This window comes from Charadrius vociferus, unplaced genomic scaffold (genome assembly GCF_000708025.1).
Source record: "Charadrius vociferus isolate BGI_N301 unplaced genomic scaffold, ASM70802v2 scaffold129, whole genome shotgun sequence".
Classification (NCBI taxonomy): Eukaryota; Metazoa; Chordata; class Aves; order Charadriiformes; family Charadriidae; genus Charadrius; species Charadrius vociferus.
The window spans coordinates 2,822,295-2,841,248 of record NW_009661374.1 but is presented as its reverse complement, the minus strand read 5'-3'; the positions used below and the strand labels follow the sequence as shown (position 1 = coordinate 2,841,248).

At 40.3% G+C, this 18,954-nt stretch overlaps 1 protein-coding gene across 1 annotated transcript in view; it reads left to right on the top strand.

Annotated features, from left to right (window-relative positions):
- The first annotated feature begins 5 nt into the window (after nt 1-5).
- Nucleotides 6-18,954, top strand: part of RTN4IP1 (reticulon 4 interacting protein 1) — a 27,761-nt gene continuing 8,812 nt past the window's right edge. Inside the window, exons 1-8 of the mRNA XM_009893849.1 lie at nt 6-153; nt 2,097-2,248; nt 3,067-3,135; nt 3,379-3,503; nt 8,712-8,760; nt 13,145-13,281; nt 15,443-15,626; nt 16,980-17,072. Coding sequence (XP_009892151.1) covers nt 6-153; nt 2,097-2,248; nt 3,067-3,135; nt 3,379-3,503; nt 8,712-8,760; nt 13,145-13,281; nt 15,443-15,626; nt 16,980-17,072 — 957 coding nt within the window. The remainder of the gene's footprint in view (nt 154-2,096; nt 2,249-3,066; nt 3,136-3,378; nt 3,504-8,711; nt 8,761-13,144; nt 13,282-15,442; nt 15,627-16,979; nt 17,073-18,954) is intronic.

Genomic DNA, 18,954 nt, shown 5'->3' with positions numbered 1-18,954 from the left:
CCGCCATGCCCTCCTGGGTCATAGACCGGTACGGCCGCAACGACGTGCTGCTCTTCTCCAGGGACATGGTGTTCCCCACCATACACTTCCCGAACGAGGTCATCATTAAGGTTCACGCCGCCAGCCTGAACCCCATCGACCTCAGCATGAGAAGTAAGTGCCGGGCCCAGGCTGGCCTGATGGCAGGGGGTGTGCTTGGAGTGCGGCTTCCACATGTCCTCCCCACCCCACAGTGTCCGAAACCGTACAGACACTCTCACCGGCTCTCCCGGGAGGCACCTGTCTGGGCAGTGCCAAGAGGGGCCCCCTCGAAGCACTTGTCACCCCCGTTCCTGTGGGATCTTATTAATACTTACAAATACATAAAGGGAGGATGCCAGGGGGATGGGAACAGCCTTTTTTCAGTGGTGCCCAGTGATAGGACAAGATGTAACGGGCACAAACTGGAACATAGGAAATTCCATCTAAACGTGAGAAGGAACTTCTTTGAGGGTGGTGGAGCACTGGAACAGGCTGCCCAGAGAGGTTGTGGAGTCTCCCAACTCAGGGAGATGTTCAAACCCCGCCTGGACTCTGTCCTGTGCAACCTGTGGAGATGACCCTGCTCTGACGGGGGGATTGGACTAGATGATCTCCAGAGGTCCCTTCCAACCCTGACCATTCTGTGATTCTGTGAAACCCACCTCTTTGAAACGGACTTTTTCAACTTCTTAGGGAAAAAACTTTACAAAAAAGCCTTTTTGAAGACGTGAGTGTGTGTATTACGGGGGTGAGCTTTTAATCTGAGTGACTAATTGCTGTTCCCTGCAGCGGCTCCCCAGTCAGCTTCCTTTTGTTGGTAGCATAACTGTGGTGGGTTTTATCTCTTGGTCTTTTCCCCTGTCCTCACCATCTGGGTGGTGGTGCTCTCTTCACCAAGAGACTAGCCCTTCCAAGGAGCAGCATTTCCCCTGAGAGGTCCTGGATTTTCCCATCTCTTTGAGGTGAACAGGGCTGAAGGTCAAAGTTGCCTCAGAGTCAAGTTGGCATGTGTGACCTAAACCAAACCATGTTGTTTGTTGTCATGCCCCTTCATCCTGAATTGACATTTGAGTACCTGCAGTCATCTGGCCTGGGAAATCTACATCTTTGACTCACTAAGTCTTTGTATTTGACCCACTTAATCAGATTTTTCCTCACTTTCAAGGTTCGAAATCAAAGAAGGAAGTTGCAGTAGTAGAAGACCTTATATTTCATGTTGAGAAGTGATCTTGCATATCAAATCGGGTTCAGGAGCGCATGCAGAGATACCTGCAGGAAGCCTATCAACAGAGCTGTAGTTTGTGTTTAGGGTCCCTAATAAATGAATTTTAAAAAAATCTTTATATAGTTGTGGGTTTGATTATGGGACATTTGCTATCTTAGGATTCCTGTTGAATGACCCACTTGAACTGCAACTAGTATTTTGAGTCTGTAAAAGTGTTTGGAAGAAACTATATATTCATCCTGCCTTCAAGGTGCCTGCTTCTTTTCTTTTCAGTATTAAAACTCTAGCATAATAGGGCACCTAGGAGGACTTGTCCAAACACTTGAAAGGGCATATATGTCCAAATGCAGACTTTTTTTTTAGGCTGAGCAGAGTTGCTAGATGCGTAATTCTGAGAGTTTGCAGAATTTAGCTATTGCTTACTGAATAGAACTTCAGGTTACTCATCTGAGGGGATGTACCTTAATATTTTTTACAATGACGTTCATGTTGCGTTTTACAGTACTCTATTTGAAACAGCACGTAGCAGGCTTGGAGTTCTTTTGGATTTGTAGCTATGTGATGCTGTTGGAAAATGGAGCATTTACAGCGGACTTATAATTTCTGACAGTGTTCTCACATACTAAATATTTTTATAATTGAGAGCCATTTTGTGAACAAATAAGCCAGAATGAGATTTGCTCTTTATTTGTGAACTGTAAAAGTATAAAGTATTGCAGATTTTTTTGCATGCGTAAATTATAACACAAATGAGGCACATTAGGTACAGACAGTTCTTTCTAATTGGAATTGTCCAGTTAATAAATGAAAACTCAGTATGGTATGTCATGGTTAATTTCTTGTTTTGCAGGTGGTTACGGTGCAACTGCATTAAATATGAAGCGGGATCCCCTGAAACTCAAAAGCATGGACACTGAATTTCCACTAACACTTGGTCGAGATGTCTCTGGTGTTATTATGGAATGTGGACTGAGTGTGTCTTATTTTAAACCTGGAGATGAGGTGATACTACCAATCTCTTTTTTTCTAAACTGTATAGTTAAAATATGCTATGAGATGTTCAGCTTTTATTCAAAAGAATTATTTTTTTTTTTTTTTAATGTTACACTCTAAATGAGGACTATCTGGTGCTAAATTACTAGAATGCTTTCTTCCCTACTGTTTTTTCTCTGAAAAACATGATCTTTCCCAGACTTGCTTCTGCATGTTAATTTCCCTTCTGTTTTTTTAACGTCTGGTCCATTTCAGTAGTAGCAAGAGAGAAATTTATTTATTTATAAGTGCACACCCAAGATGCTGCTTCATTTTTGACTGAAGATAAAATTCTAACAGGAAGGATTAGTTCTTTGTTTGTTTGTTTGTTTGTTTTCTTGAGTAAGTTAGTTAGGATAGGAACTCTGGCGTAACTCAAGAACCGCTTTGTGAGTCCCCACATAAATGCGATATTGTTTGCTTTCACCTTTACCACTTGCTTTCACATTTCACCAGTTATATTATAGCAAATTCTGGTTCCGCTCCCCCTACCCCATCCCCTCCAATCTGGGCTTTCTTGGTGTGGAAGTAGTTTGGGGTTTTTGAAAAATTATGTCTTACACACAGTATGGCGCCGTCTATTTACATAGCTCTGCAGTCCTTCATTTATTCAGTTTTGTGATGTTTTTTTTGTGTAAAGAGTAAGCTAAACTGGTTTCTGATAAGCAATAGTGAAGACATTCTGCAAATTGGAAAAAAAGATTTCTTTTATGAAGAAAACTTTTCTGTGTAGGTACAATCATGTGCAAAGTCACAAAAATTGATAGTTATTTTCTGTTTCATTTTAGGTGTGGGCAGCAATTCCTCCGTGGAAACAGGGCACTCTGTCAGAGTTTGTGGTAGCTAGTGGAAATGAGGTAAACCTTCAAAAATGTGGCTAACAAACAAAACCCCAAAATTGTAAGGACTAGCATTTATTTTTCTTCACTATCTAAGTAACTGTTTATTACTTAGTGCTTGGATTGATTTAGATTCCAGCTAGTTGTGAAGATAGTTGAAAATGTAGAATACGCAATCTGCCATTCAGTAAAGCTTATTTAAATATGTCAGTGTCACGTAGGATCTGCTCTGTGACTTGGATATGATTGGTTTTGTTTCAGGTGTCTTTTAAGCCAAAATGTCTCAGTCACACAGAAGCTGCCTCCTTACCGTATGTAGGTCTCACAGCCTGGTCTGCGGTTAACCAAGTTGGAGGACTGAACCAAAGTAATTGTAGAGGGAAAAGGTAAGTAAATAGTTCTGATGCTAAAACTTAGTGTTTGATTTTTATACCGATTAGCTGCTTCTAAAACATCTCCAACAGTGATGAAGGCTGTTATACCATGACATTCGCTGGCCTGAAGATGTTAGGTTCAATCTACACAACTGGTGAGAGAGGCTTTTTAGAGGGACTCAGACGACGACCCTAACTGAAGTGTATCTAGTCACTTGCTGGTCGCTTCCTCTACATAGTGACTACATAGTGGTAGTCCAATATATATCCAATGTATAGGACTATATAGAGAATTTAGGGTGGTATCTCTAGGAATTTATAGGGACTTTGCCTTTCTCCCTCCTAGGACAGTCATCCAGATGTAATATTCTCTTCCTAAGCTATTTTGGCAACACATAGAAAGCCCTCGACCACAGAGGTGTGGTACACTCAGTTCCTGCATGAGTGGGCCATTTGGAACAAACTGGTTTTCCAGCTTTTTCATAAAATTGAGCAGGTGACTGGGTCTCATTTGACCTGTAGGCCAGAACTTTGATGAGGTCAGGAATGCAGAGGAGAAGAGGAAAACGTGCAAGATGAGCAGCCAAATCAAATAGAAAAATTGGCTTTGTTTATCAGCCTGTTAATCTGACAAAGGCAGATGGAGGACAGAAGAGAAGAATTGCATTGAAAAGATTGGAGCAGATACCATTCTTTTCCTAACAGTTGAAATTTGCAGTTATTTTGGCCTTTGGATGTTTGTGTAAATAGATAGCAAAATGTTCAGAATGGAAAGAAGGGCAAAAGTAGAAGTACTGGAATTGAAAAATAATCATTAAAATTACTATGCTGCACCAAAAATTTAGGTCATAAAGTAATTATTGGGCAGTAGGATCTAGATGCCTGACCTCTTATCTTGGGTGTTACTGTTATAGTGCAACACATTGCAGAGGACGCTAGATTTATTGAAATTCTTCACCCACATCTTTAGAAGACGAGTGAGTGAGTGGTTGTTCATATGTCATGGTAAATTTCATCATGAAAATATCAAGCAATTGTTTGTTCTAAAGATAAGCAATGTTCTGAGAAAATGAAATTGCAAAATTTAAAGCCATTTCAAAGAGATGTCATTAAAATTAACTTCCAGCTAGTGATAAAATTCTAGATACGTTGCCTTCCTTTTTATTTTTCAGTATTTAGACTTTTTTATTATCTTAACTTTCACATGTAAATAGAATTAACCTAAAGATATGTTGATAGGCTAGCCTTGTTTAAGTATCTTTCCAATCTTCAGATAAGTGTTCAGATTGTTGAAAGTGAAATTCAAACTTCATTTGTATCGTGTCTTTACATTTGACATTTACTTTTATGTTCCTAATAAATACTTAATTACTCTGTCAGCAAAAAAACCCCATTGTCATGTGCTTGTAAAATTATAATGTTTCCCATGTGGGAGTTTTGAATTGTAAAAACAGTGGAGAATGACTTATATGATAGTAGCTTTTTCCCCTGAAAAATTTCTTGTAGGAAGATACATAAAATTCAGGGGCTGTGCAAAAGTATATTCCATGAACTTTACATTACTCTCTTAAGGCAATAATTTCAAAAGACAAGAATTTGCATAAAAGTTTCTTAATTTCTTGAAATAATTTAATGTTTGATGAGAAGTTACCTACATATGTGATTTTATGTTGGTCTTTTTGTCTCCTGTAGGTATATGTAAATAGCTATGTAGAAGGGTGTATATACACACAAGAGTGTGTCTTATTTTGAAAGAGCAACTGTATTCCTTGATGAAAGCTACTTCACTGATACTTTATTGCAGTGTTAAGACATCTTAGAAACAGCGAGATTTTTCTATTGGTGTGTATTGTTTTCTTTGCCTCTTTAAGGTGGAAGGGTGGGCTAACCAGAAATATTCGCTAACAGTCCAACACCTGACTGTATGTTGATCCGATCAGGAGTATCTGCTGCATCGGCACACACTTTCACAAATTTTGTTTTTACAAGTTACCTGAAGTTTGCTCGCATTGTTCATGATGACTTCTGCTTCACTATAACTCCAGTTGTTTCTCCATAACTTTTATCCTGTACCACTGTAATTTATATCAATATTCTTGCACAAGCTAAAAGTGAATGTTCTTATTATTAACAATGCTCAGAATGACTCCGTTGTTTTGAAGTTCTCTGTGGATAATAGCTGGAGAGCTTCTCATATGTTCCAGTATCCTGTTTCAGTAGAAAAGGGATATGCTTATTCAACAATAGCTGTTAAATATCTTGCTTGCTGTATTCACAAAAAGCATGATAAAAAAAAAAAGTGACAATTTGAGAAGTTCTTGAAAGTGTTTATGTTAATATTAAGTAGAGGTCTTTTATATAAATACAGAGTCAATATTATATGTCTAAGTATGCTAGGGAGATATGCTGGATTCTGTTACTGTAAGCTATTAAATGCATGATCCTGGTTTATGTTGTTACAATGAAAATTTAGTACCCCAAGAAATATTTTTTTCAAAGTCTGTGTGTTATTTCATCATTTTATCTGTTGAGAAGTACTAAGTGAGTGTAGGTTGTAGAACTTCTTGATAGGGTAAATGCTTCTTGATACAGGAATAAATCTCTTAGGGGCATTTTGTTGGCATAATCAAATGGAATTTGATTTTTTTATAGATATATAAATTTGATATATTTATTCAATAAATACACTATTTTTATTTGGCATGTAGCTGAGTCACTGAAGGTTGTTAGTTGTTTATAATCTGGAGAAAATGTTAATCCTTGATCTGTACACCCACTCCCCACCCCCTGTGTCTTTTGGGGGAGGGAGAACACAGCTGAAACAGGTCCTGGCTCTCTGATGCTAGTTTCTGACCACACCATAGTTCTAAGCAGGACCCAGGCAAAAGGGCTAAACCCTCAAATCCCATGGTATGCTCGTCTGGAGAGATTTGCTGACTCTCTGATCATCTGACCCGCTCGAGCCTCATATGGGGCTTGGTGAATGCTGGCTTGAATTATGTGTTTCTGTCAGGAGGGAGCAAAGCCTGGGGTATGAATGTTTGTTTCATTCTTTTGAGAGAATTGGATCTCTGTTCAGATAAAATAGCTAGTTTGTTCCCTCATGCGCACACTTATGTGTTAATTTACTCCTGAGCTCAGCTTTCCAGTGAAACAGGTAGTTTATCTGAGATGTTTTCTCCTGGCTGTGGTTTCCCCAGGCAATGCGAACAAAACTGTGCCTGCTTTGGCACTTTCCACCACCTGTGGTCCTTCAGTACCATCCTAACAGGTACCATCCTAACCTTCAAACTCTTCTCCACTTTCTTGTGTTGTGCCAAACAGAACATCTTCCTGTCCTCAGTACTGTACAAACGCTAATCTGTTGAGCTGTGGTACGTGTATCTCCTGTGCAGACATAGTTTGTCTCTGAAGTGAAGAGCTTTCTTAAAGTCACAATGTATGGAGAGAGTTTTAATAATTAGAAGGTTTGGGAGGAAATAGCCCATGTAACATAGGAACAAAACAAATCTGGAAAGTATTTCTACCTGAAGAATCCCAAGGGCTTTTATTGAAGGGGAAAATAAAAAGAAGTCCTAGCCAAGCAGCTCCCCAAAACTCATAATGTTACCTAAATCCTTGAGCAAAATGTACGTTTTCGAACTACAGCATTCTCCCAGATTTGTAGCGGAAGAAATGCCCTTTAAGCAAGAAGTAAAATCGGAAAGGCAGTTTGACAAGGTTTTTTTTGAAAGGATTTAATTGTGACTCCTTTGTAAGGATAAAGATGGGCTTAACCCAGTATCTTGAGCGTAGCATCCCTCAGCCTTTTCAAGTATAACAAAATCTAAATATGAATGTCGCTTCAGGCATCTGTTGTTAGAAGCATGGTTCTGACGATAAGTACTTTTTGGCAGATTTAAAAGCTGCAGGCATTGTGGTTTCACATTCTTAATCTGAATTTTGCAGCTTGGATCAGTGAAATGGGAGGGAATAGAATCTGATCAGTTACAAAAGAGGAAGCATTTTAAAATGGGTACTGTGACCAAAGCCAAGTCTCTTAGGTTACTTCAAAGAATTTTTGTAAACTGACACTCCAGGTTGTATAGTACAATTTTGTACTGTAAAAAGCAATTTCCTTCAACATTCAGCACAGTAAGATTTAAAACAGGAACATTACCAGCTTCTTGAAGATACTGGAATTTTTCTGGCAAACAGAAGTTCTGAGAAACATGATGTTCCCCAATCCTATGCCAAGACTTCATCTTGGATCTTCCTTTTGTCCTAGAATTGGCAAATGGGTCTAAAGTCCTAGCACTATTTGTAACTTCAGCAGCAAGGCTTTCTTACTAATTCACTTTCTGAAGTTTAGTTATTTAATAAAATACCCGGATGAAATTTTTTTCCTGCTAGCAGGAAGGTTCTCACACAACTAAACTTGCATTCATTTTCATGAAATTTAGGGTAGTGTGTTCAGTTAAAATGAACTCTCACTTGCTAATAATTTGGTAATATACTCTTTCATTTTCTTGCTGGTGTGCCAGTTTCCACAACCTGGCATTTACAGGGTCTTGATGAGGTGTACTGAACTAGAAAAATTCTACGGCCTGTTTTTCTAAAGAAAAAGGCAGATATCTTAATTTAATAGAACTTAAACTCGTTTATGGTGGTGCTATGTCATTGCATTTTTTGTCTTTCTTTTAGATAAGTATTATACAATATGGGTAAATTGTGTTTCATGTATTCTGAAATTCCTGGTCTCCCTAAATAATGTGATACTAAACTACTTTCAGATAACATTAATTTGTGTAAAATGTTGGTGAATTGGATTTTTTTTTCTTTAGGAGATATGACAGTGGAGTCTGGGAGACAGAAAGACTCTAACTGATGATGTCCCAAACTAAGCAATTATGTTTGGGAAAGTGAGGACAGGGACAGGGGTTTTGGATGGTAAATGTTACTGCCTGACAGCTCCACTGCCTGGATTTAGTGGAAAGCACATATGAGGAAGTCTCTTTGGCTGTGCTGAGATAATGCTCTTGGCACAGGAAACATGATCAGCAATATTAAGTCACATTATTGGTTATCTGAAGAGTTAACCACTAAGTAACATTGAATAACAAATACAATCTTTTGCTTAAAATAATTTGGTGTCAGAGATGTATAAGAAGCATTAGAATACATAGTCGCTATAGAGTTTATTTAAAAAACTTTAAAATATATTTTGATTTTCTCTTACAGAGTATTAATATTAGGAGCTTCAGGAGGAGTTGGTACATTTGCTGTACAGGTAATATAAACCAACATGTCCAGGATGCATCTTCAAACTATTGAGTATAAAAAAAAAAAATTAATGGAAGGGAATTGAGAGAAGGAATACTGAAATAGCAAGCTACTGATCAATCTGATCAATATTTCCAAAAGTGAAATATTTTCAGATTTATTGCTTTTAATTTGTTATTTTTTATTAGTTTAAAGTAGGAAGTGGGGACTTTGAAAGAAAAGAGTTGTGAGTGTAGGTAGTGAAAGATCACATTTCACAGTTTGAGTGCAGGAAATCTCTTAATTGGTGTAGCCTGAAATATGTAGCCTGTTTTCATTATCTTTCAGTCAGTTCTGCTCCATAAATAGAAAAAGAACTTGGCACATGAGTAGAAAAACTGATTGAGAATGTATCATCTACCATAACTGTTGTAGGTGGTCACGCGATATGAGAGGCACCAGGCTTTTATGTGCAGTGTATGCAAACCACAGTGGCTTAGATAAACTTTCCTTCACTGTCTTTGCCCTGCTTCCCTTTTCACAGAATCACAGAATGGTAGGGTTTGGAAGGGACCTCTGGAGATCATCTGGTCCAACCCCCCTGCCAGAGCAGGTTCACCTACAGCAGGTTGCATAGGAATGCATCCAGGCGGGTTTTGAGTCCCGCTAGAGAAGGAGACTCCACAGTCTCTCTGGGCAGCCTGTTCCAGTGCTCTGTCACCTTCAAAGTAAAGAGTTTTTTTCTCATGTTGAGACAGAATTTCCTGTGTTCCAATTTGTGTCCAAGAGGACATTGCCTCTTGTCCTGTTGCTGGGCACCACTGAAAAGAGTCTGGCACCGTCCTTTTGACACCCACTCTTTAGACATTTATTACCATTGATGAGATTCCCCTCTCAGTCTTCTCCAGGCTAAACAGACCCAGGTCTCTCAGCCTTTCCTCAAAAGAGAGGTGCTCCACTCCCTTGATCATCTTCGTAGCCCTCTGCTGGACTCTCTCCAATAGTTCCTTGTCTTTCTTGAACTGGGGAGCCCAGAACTGGACATAGTACTCCAGATGTGGCCTCACCAGGGCAGAGTAGAAAGGGAGGATAACCTCCCTTGATGTTCTGGCCACCCTGTTTTTAATGCATTGTAGGATACCATTGGCCTCCTTGGCCACAAGGGCACACTGCTAGCTCATGGTCAACTTGTTGTCTACCAGGACTCACAGATCCCTCTCTGCAAAGCTGCTTTCTAGCAAGTCAGCCCCTAACCTTTACTGATACATGGGTCATTCCGCCCCAGCTGCAGTACCCTACACTTGCCCTTGTTGAATTTCATTAGGTTTCTCTCCACCCAATTCTCCAGCCTGTCCAGGTCACGCTGAATGGCAGCACAGCCTTCCGGCGTGTCAGCCACCCCTCCCAGTTTTGTGTCATCAGCAAACTTGCTGAGGGTGCACTCTGTCCCCTCATCCAGGTCGTTGATGAATATATTGAACAAGACTGGACCCAGTACTGACCCCTGGGGAGCACTGCTAGTTATGGGCCTCCAACTAGACTCTGTGCCACTGATCACCCCCCTCTGAACTCTGCCATTCAGCCAGTTCTCAATCCATCTCACTGTCCACTCATCTAACCCATACTTCCTAAGCTTACCTATGATGATGTTATTGGAGACAGTATCAAAAGCCATGCTGAAGTTGAGGTAGACAACATCCACTGCTCTCCCCTCATCTACCTAGCTAGTCATGCCATCATAGAAGGCTGTCAGACTCGTCAAGCATGAGTTCCCCTTGGCGAATCCATGTTGACCACTCCCAATAACCTTCTCTTCCTTTACATGTTTAGAGATGACATCCAGGATGAGCTGTTCCATCACCTTTCCAGGGATGGAGGTGAAGCTGACTGGCCTGTAGTTTCCTAGGTCCTCCTTGCCCTTTTTGAAGACTGGTGTGACATTAGCTTTCCTCCAGTCCTCAGGCACCTCTCCTGTTCTCCATGACCTTTCAAAGATGATGGAGAGCAGCTTGCAATAACGTCTGCCAGCTCCCTCAGCACTCATGGGTGCATCCCATCAGGGCCCATGGATTTGTGGGTCTCAAGTTTTCCTAAATGATCTCTAACCTGATCCTCCTTGACAAGCGAAAGTCTTCCTTTCTCCGCGCTCTCTCTCTTTACCTCTAGGGTCTGGGATTCCCGAGGGCCAGCCTTAGCATTAAAGACTGTGGCAAAGAAGGCATTCAGTAACTCTGCCTCTCTGCATCCTCCATCACCAGGGCACCTACCTCATTCAGCAGCAGGCCCACATTTTCCCTAGTCTTCCTTTTGCTACTGATGTACTTGAAGAAGTCCTTCTTACTGTCTTTGACATTCCTTACCAGGATTAATTCCAAGTGGGCCTTAGCTTTCCTCGTTGCATCCCTGCATACTCTGACAGTGTTCTTATATTCCCCACAAGTGGCCAGTCCCTTTTTCCACATTCTGTAAACTTCCTTCTTTCATTTGAGTTTTTCCAGAAGCTTCTTGCTCACCCATGCATGTCTCCTGCCTCCTTTGCTTGATTTCTTACACATATGGATGCACTGATCTTGAGCTTGGAGGAAGTGGTGCTTGAATATTAACCAGTTGTCTTGCACCCCCCTACCTTCTAGAGCCTTAACCTGTGGGATTCCTCCAAGTAGGTCTTTGAAGAAGTCAAAGTCAGCTCTCCTGAAGTCCAGGGCTGTAATCCTACTTTTTACCCTGCTTCTTCCACGCAGGATCCTGAACTCCACCATCTCATGGTCACTGCAGCCAAGGCTACCCCCAACCTTCACATCCCCAACCAGTCCTTCTTTGTTTGTCAGCACAAGGACCAGCAGTGAACCTCTCCTTGTTGGTTTCTCCACCACCTGTGTCAAAAAGTTATCACCAATGCTCTGCAGAAACCTTCTGGACTGTGCATGACATCCATGACAGCATTCCAGTTATGTGGGCTATCCCACCATGTCTGTAATTGCGATGAGCTCATGGCCCTGCGACCGCATACGGATCTCTAGTTCTTCCTGCTTATTCCGCATGCTGTGTGCGTTGGTGCATAGGCATTTCAGAGAGGTAATCGAGCATGCAGGTTCCCCTGGAGGGGTGTAAGAGGTTCCACCACAGCCATACTCACTCTTGAGGTGTTTGGCCTTCTGGATCTCAGTTTGTTGCTGCTCTGGTTGGCCTGGCTTATTCCCCAGTCGGATGCAATGGCGTGAGCATTGCCATCTTGGACCACAGTCCCCAAATCCTTCAGTTTAAAGCGCGCCTCACCAAGTTGGCAGCCTGCTGCCCAAGATTCCCTTGCCTCTTCTAAACAGGTGGATTCCATCCCTCTCTAACAGGTTATGTTCGTCAAAGAATGTCCCATTTGTCTGTCTTCATTCCAGTAACTCTAAACTTTGGAGAGTCAACATGCTCTTCTGTTGATTCATTAATTGTGGAACATCCTCTTTTCATGCTCTCATTTAATTTGGGGATTTTGATTCTAATCAATGTAATCTCGTGCTGAAACATCTTTTTTTTTGAGAATAGGAAAAAAAAATGTAGAAGTTGGGTGATTGCATCACTGCATTCCATGTTACTAGACGATAAATGTAGTGGTTTTAAAGATGCTTAGAAGAGACTTTTTAGTGGTATGCTATTTGCCTGATCCATGATAAAGCAGGTGGCTAAATTAGATCAGTATGAAAGGCTGACCAGCCACTGACAAGTTGTGATTTCTACCTGATTAATTGTGAGTAAACTACACCAATTAATCTGGAAGAGATGTAAAACAGATTACTGTGAATGAAAAATGAGATTACAAACGAGATGAATAGCCAGCAAAAATCCTTTACTTTACTGTAGCTTTTGGAGTAGAAGATAACCTGACATCCTCCCTGTGGTAAATCAGAGATTACTTCTTTCTTTTTCTCAATATGTAAGCTATTTACAGTGAGATACATATATGACATACTTAATAAGCAGGTAGGAATATAAAATATTTTAATTTTAAATGTTTAAAAATACTTAATTGTTGATCTGTTGACGGTTTTGTAGATTGGTAACTTGAACAATACTTCTTGGTGCATATTTAGCTGGCAGATTCAGATGGCAAACTTGAGTATTTTATTTGAAGCTTTATTTATCCTAAGACCTGATTACCTGTAAGTGGCACTAAAAAACCACTCTCCTTCCACACCAACTCCCCCCTCCCCAAAACCCCCTTAAATATTGATAAACTCTAACCATTATTTGTCTGTGGGATTGTGACAAGTTATCCTGTGTTGGAACCCAGTCTCCCCACTCCCTCCTAAAGTTGCTCATTTGTTATATAAATATAATGAGACTTTGGCTTTTTAAGTTGTTTTCAATGTTTCACTAAATTTTAAACTTCGGACTTTTTTTTTTTTTATACTTGTTTTTAGCTACTGAAGGCCTGGGGTGCTCACGTGACAGCAGTTTGTTCTCATGATGCCAGCACACTTATGAAAAAGCTTGGAGCAGATGATGTGATTGATTACAAATCTGGAAATCTGGAAGAACAACTTAAAACATTACCCTTGTACGTGTTTGCATTGCTTAATACTGAGATGAAGGAGTTGGCGGTCAGACCTTTTTGCCTTTTGATTGTTTGACTCCAGTCTATCAGAACTCCCTCTTTTTTTTTTTTTTTTCGCCATTTCTAAAGCGTTACTTTGTAAAGCAAATTCATCCCAGCCCTTTTTGAATGTAATTTGCCAAGCACAGATTTCATTGTAAGATGCAGCCAGTTAATTGGGCTTGTGGAGGCAAGCTCACTTTCACATGCTTCTCTTCAATGAGTGTGATTTGAACAGTTTTGTCAGCTTCCATCCAAGGTTCTTGGAGCATTTACAAAGCATGAATAAATTAAAATAAGTCTCAGAAATCCTGTGTGAGGTTAGTAAATAGTAAAATTTATCTTCTAGAGGGAAGAACTATGTCATGAAGCAGTTAAGTGACTTGCCGGAAGGTCTTTAGCCACTGTGCAACTCAATTGGGAGTAAATTTCTCTTCTGTAACATTGGGTATCGCTGCCTCTGGTGAACAATCACACTTGTCTTGTCACAGCAGTTAACGTTTAAACTAGCTTGGGGGTTTTCTCTAGAACTGGAGTCTTTTTTTGGTTTTGTAATCTTTCCATCTGTTTAAACTTAGTCTTCTGTGACTTGTGTTTGAATATGGTATTTACACTGCTCTCTTTAGCTAGATTGAGTTAACTTTCTGGGAGAGGAAATAGAAGCTGTTCAATCTGTGGAAAAATCTTACTGATAACTGTGCTAAGAAGGCATGTGCCCTTTAACTATGGTGTGATTGTCAGCAGTCCTGAGGTCAACTGTGAGGGTACGGGCACAGTCTGTATGGCAGATGTGCAGCAACTAACTTAGCAGTTTGCAAGCAGTGCTAAACTTGTCTTCGTGCAGTTCAACACCTTAAATGCTAAACGCCCATTCTAGCAAGTGACCCTTTTTAGGAACTATCAACAGCACTGTCTTAGGGTGCAGTTTTATGATATAGCTAAGCCAATCAGTCAGGTACACTGAGGGGAATGGTCTTACTTCCCTCACCTTTTCAGTGGTACTGACTCTTCAGACCCTATAGTGAGCTAGTTTTTCCTGCAGCATTAGTTCTCATGATTTTAATTTCTGTTGTTGGCAGCTAACTGTTAGGTTGACTGAACTGTAACATGAAATCACGTCCTTGGAAGACAGGCAGGAAAACTGTCTTTCCAGAGATAAGAACTCTCCTATTTAATTTGCATAAAGTTTTTTCCCCTCTTGTTTGTAGGTTATTTAGATTAGATGTGTGTGTATATACATTTCTATTTCAATCTGGAGATTGCTGGAAATTTACAGATGAGAATGAGCTGTGCATCTAATAGAATAGATGCAAAGCTCCCTGTTGCCCTATTCAGCCTTTAGAGGCTGACATGCTGGGATAATGAGAAGGAATGCTGAAACTGTGGCTTGTTGCCAGAAGCTGCATATATCCATGCCATGGGGGGAAGGTTTTGGACCCTTTGCATTGTTAGGTTCTACGTCAAATAGATAGATGCGAAGAAGAGAGCTGTCAGTAGAGGTAAAATGGCCCCGAAACGAGTAAGGAGGTCAAAAAAAGACTTTTAGAAGTGAAGTTGAGAATTGGGTGACAGAAAAGGTGTGAGGAGATAAGATTGAGTAGAATAGTTTGTTTACGTAATTTTGGCCACTGGAACTGACTTTCACGTGAGCACAGCATGTACAGAAGATGTTCCTAGTCAGGGCGTGAGTCCAGACTAGTTTTTACATGCACATACCATATTGTTCAATGCTAGGACCAGACCTCAAGACTGTTCCAGTAGTCTCAGTGGGAGGACTGGAGAGATAAGAGTTCTGGAAGGCTTTAAGCAAGCAGAGAGTGTAGTTGTGCATCTAAGAGTCTGCTTTTTGGAGTTTAAGTGCAGTTTAAGTTATCTAAATAGCCTGTGTCTGCTGTGCAGTGAATAGGCAATCACCTGTAAATTTAACTCTCTTTGTACAGTAAAGCTGGGATTTAGCTGGTCTTGGGTCTTTCTTACTGCTGTCTTGCAGGCAGGTTATTTTATTGCATTGCAGTGACACATAAAAATGTAAACTATAGCCAATTTCTATTATGAATTAGCTTAATTATGATGAAGTTATTCTTCCCATATTGTGATTTTAAACCTGTTCTTTACATGTCTGCAGATTTGATTTCATCTTAGATAACGTTGGTGGATCCACTGAGAAGTGGGCTCTAGATCTCCTGAAGAAATGGTCAGGAGCAACCTATGTTACCTTAGTGACGCCTTTCCTGATCAATATGGACAAACTTGGAGTGGCTGATGGCATGTTACAAACAGGAGTCACTGTTGGTTCCAAAACTGTAAAGGTATTTGAGAAAATTCTGTATACTTTAATGTTTTGTAGTACTCTAGTGGCTTCCTTTGTGGCTTGGATGCTAGTCATGTGGCTCATCTAGAGACATCTGTTGTCTTTTCCTCATATATTGTTAAGTATACTTCAGATGCATTTTTATTCTTTCCTTCTTTCTTGCACTGAAAAAAAAATGTGTTGGGGTGGTGCTGATTGGTGTCTGTGGTAGTTTGAGGTGCTTTGAAGTTTTGCTTCCTCATTGTGCTTTTCGTTGTGGCCTTTTCCATATGGCCTCCCTAGTGAGTCCTGCTGACAGCTAGTGTTTCATAGTAAACAGAGCAGATCCTTGCCTCATTGAAATGAGGGTAATTTTGCTACTTGCTTTAGGCTAATCAGGCTTTCTCTCGAAACATTGTTCCATGACTGATTCTCTTCATCCTCTTCCAGCGCCAGAGAGTAATAAAAGTGGTTGAGGGTGGCTAGAAAGTCTTTCATCTCTTTCATGTTCATGTGTCTGGATGGTGATACTGATTTTTCTAGTTTTCATAAGAGGATCTTAAAACGTTCTGCCAGTGGCCAGATCAGTGAGGCTTTTGAGAACTTTTTGCTTTCTTCTCTCAACATGTGTACTTGCTTTCCAAATGAATGCTTTTCAAGCAGTTGCTATGGTATTCGTGTGATGGCATGGTTGAATGAGATTCTAAGTCCTGCACCAGTACTTTCAAAGGAAAGCTCAAAAACAACATAAAGACTGGGAAGAATGTAATATTATTTCTCAGTATGCGTGTTTCCATGATGAGGAGCATTGTATGCCATGTATTAAAAATCTCTCTTTGGCAGATGATGGCTCTTATTCTTGTAATGACTTACTCAGAGGAGGTGCTCTTGGCTTGTGCATGTGAGATCTTCCCAAAATGCTTTTCATGTGAGCTGCCGTCTGTCATTGGATGGTGATGACTTCGGCAGACTTGATGGTGGAAAATTTAATCACTGACACTGAGGTGGAAGGTTCTAAATGTCACATTGCAGGGTTTATTTTGCCCCCATTGTGAATGTGTGTAATCATACAGCACCGTTTCTCTCTTATGTAATAAATGCTGTTTCTAGCTGCAGAGACAAGGTGGTTGTTTTTCTCAACTAGCTGACTTGGGCAACTGGACACAAAGCTCACCCTGATCCTATTGCGCTAATACAACATCCCTGTGTGTACGTTTAATCCACATGCTTAGGTGACATTTTTTTCAGACGCTAGCATATAATTTCCATGTCTTTTCCATAAGTTACTTCTCTAGTGCTTCTGTCATTAATTTGAGTTCCAATTGCAGTTTCCTGTCATGATTTTTTAATATATTTGTGATCTTTCTTGCAGCATCTCCTTAAAGGAGTCCATTATCGGTGGGCATTTTTTATGCCAAGTGGCCCAAGTCTGGATGAAATAGCAGAACTAGTTGATTCTGGAAAGGTATGTCAGTAATGGTTATTTGGGCATCTGTGCTGAAAGAGGTGCTGCTTTGACTCAAAAATGGTGTAGTTCACAATTAGGGAATAAAATGTTATGAGAGTCACAGTGAGGAAAACTAGTTTAAAATTGACTTGCTTCAGTTGCTAACTTCTGCCTTTTGCATGGAATTTAGGAGCACATAATCCTTAAGACTGTTCTGCCTTCTCCCTCTCCACCCTGCCTGTTTTTAAAAACACAAAGCTTACTAAGTTATAAGGAAAGAATGTCTATTGGTTGTTTATTTTTGCCAGTGGGGATCATTTAGCATGAACTCTGGTGTTGAAAGTGACATGTTTTAAGAGGCTTCGTTTGGTTCCTTGGGTCAAAATGAACATGACTGTGTGTATCTGCATATGCAAAATCGCCTAGTCAGAAGTCCTGCCCATAATGTGCTTAGAACTAGAATATTCAGGCTATTGCTGGTCATAGACGATCTGCATTGGCAGAGTGGTGACAAGAATCTTCTGTTTCATTATTTCAGTGCTTCGGAGTATAATGTTTGTGCTAATTCCGCACAGTGACTTGGAATGTTGTGAGAGTTCATAAGCTTTCGGCAGTCTCTTAGTAGACTTGGGGGAAAGGCATGAATTGGCAGATAGATTATTGCTTTTCTGATCTTTTCAGGTTTATGAGCTTGTTATAAAATGTGTATGAGAGTGAGCAGTTGATTGCCTGTTTATTGGACTGTGTGGTGCTGTAGGTCCTGGCAGTGTCCTCTTGGATAATTTCATGTTACCAAAATTCCTAGAGTTGCAAATATGGACAACTGCTGTTAATCTTTCTATGTGATACCTGAGCAGAAGAGGAAGCAGAGTCTGTCATGACTGCTGGTAATTCCAGTATGTGAACTATCAGGCCATCTTGTGCTCAAAATTTGTGCATATTGGTAAAATTTAGATCTCTCAAAGTTTGAGTGTTGATCTCCTTTTTCGCTACGCATTATGTTCCAGAATTTAAAGAAGAGTAAATAAATTGCTGTCGTACTTAAGGCCTGAGTGCTTCTATTTGCCACCTCGGTGCTGCTGATCAGAATAAAAATTTTCCTGAATTCAGCCACTTCTATTCCTCTGTTGTGTCCAGTGTGCTGCTGACACAGCCAGCGCAAAGTCTGTGTTTCCTAAAAAGTTACCTACTCATAAACAGAGGCTGCAGCAGCAAATAAGCTGTGGAGAAGTGTGTTACTGGCTACAGCTTTGCACCCCTCTGCTTTGCATTATGCCCAGTGCTGTAGGCATTATCCTGTGGTCTAGAAAGAAACCCTAGATGATGCTTCCTATCCTGTGATTGCATCCAGTCACACTACTAAATTATAATTGACTAAGAAACAGAAATGCCCTTGTCTTCGTTCTTACCATTTGTCCTGATTCTTAGCCACTCACAACAACTTGTTTTGTGTTCTGCTCCTACCTTGTATGCAAAACAAATGCAGAATATGCCCATGAAAGCCTCTTGGGAAATACCTGTTTATGCAATAGAGATAGGGCTTAATTGGTGTTCTCTGCCTAATAATCTGGACAGGTGAATTGTAATGCCATTTAAAATGTACGTCATACATATATGAATGTCCTGATGTACTTTTTATTGTAAGACGATCGTGAGGACAAAGATGTTTGCTTGGTCTCTTATTCTCAGTGCAAAAACAGGTCACAATGTCAGACTGTTTATCTGCATAGTCATTATTCTAGCAGCATTTTACTCTGTTTTTGTAAAACGTTGTAAACACCCGTGCTATCATGAGTATTTTATAAGACCCAGATGTGTTCCGTTTAGACAGATGTTAATAAGACTATGACCTTTATTGTCTAGGCAAAAGAGTTCTCTTAAATGGACAGATCATCCATTC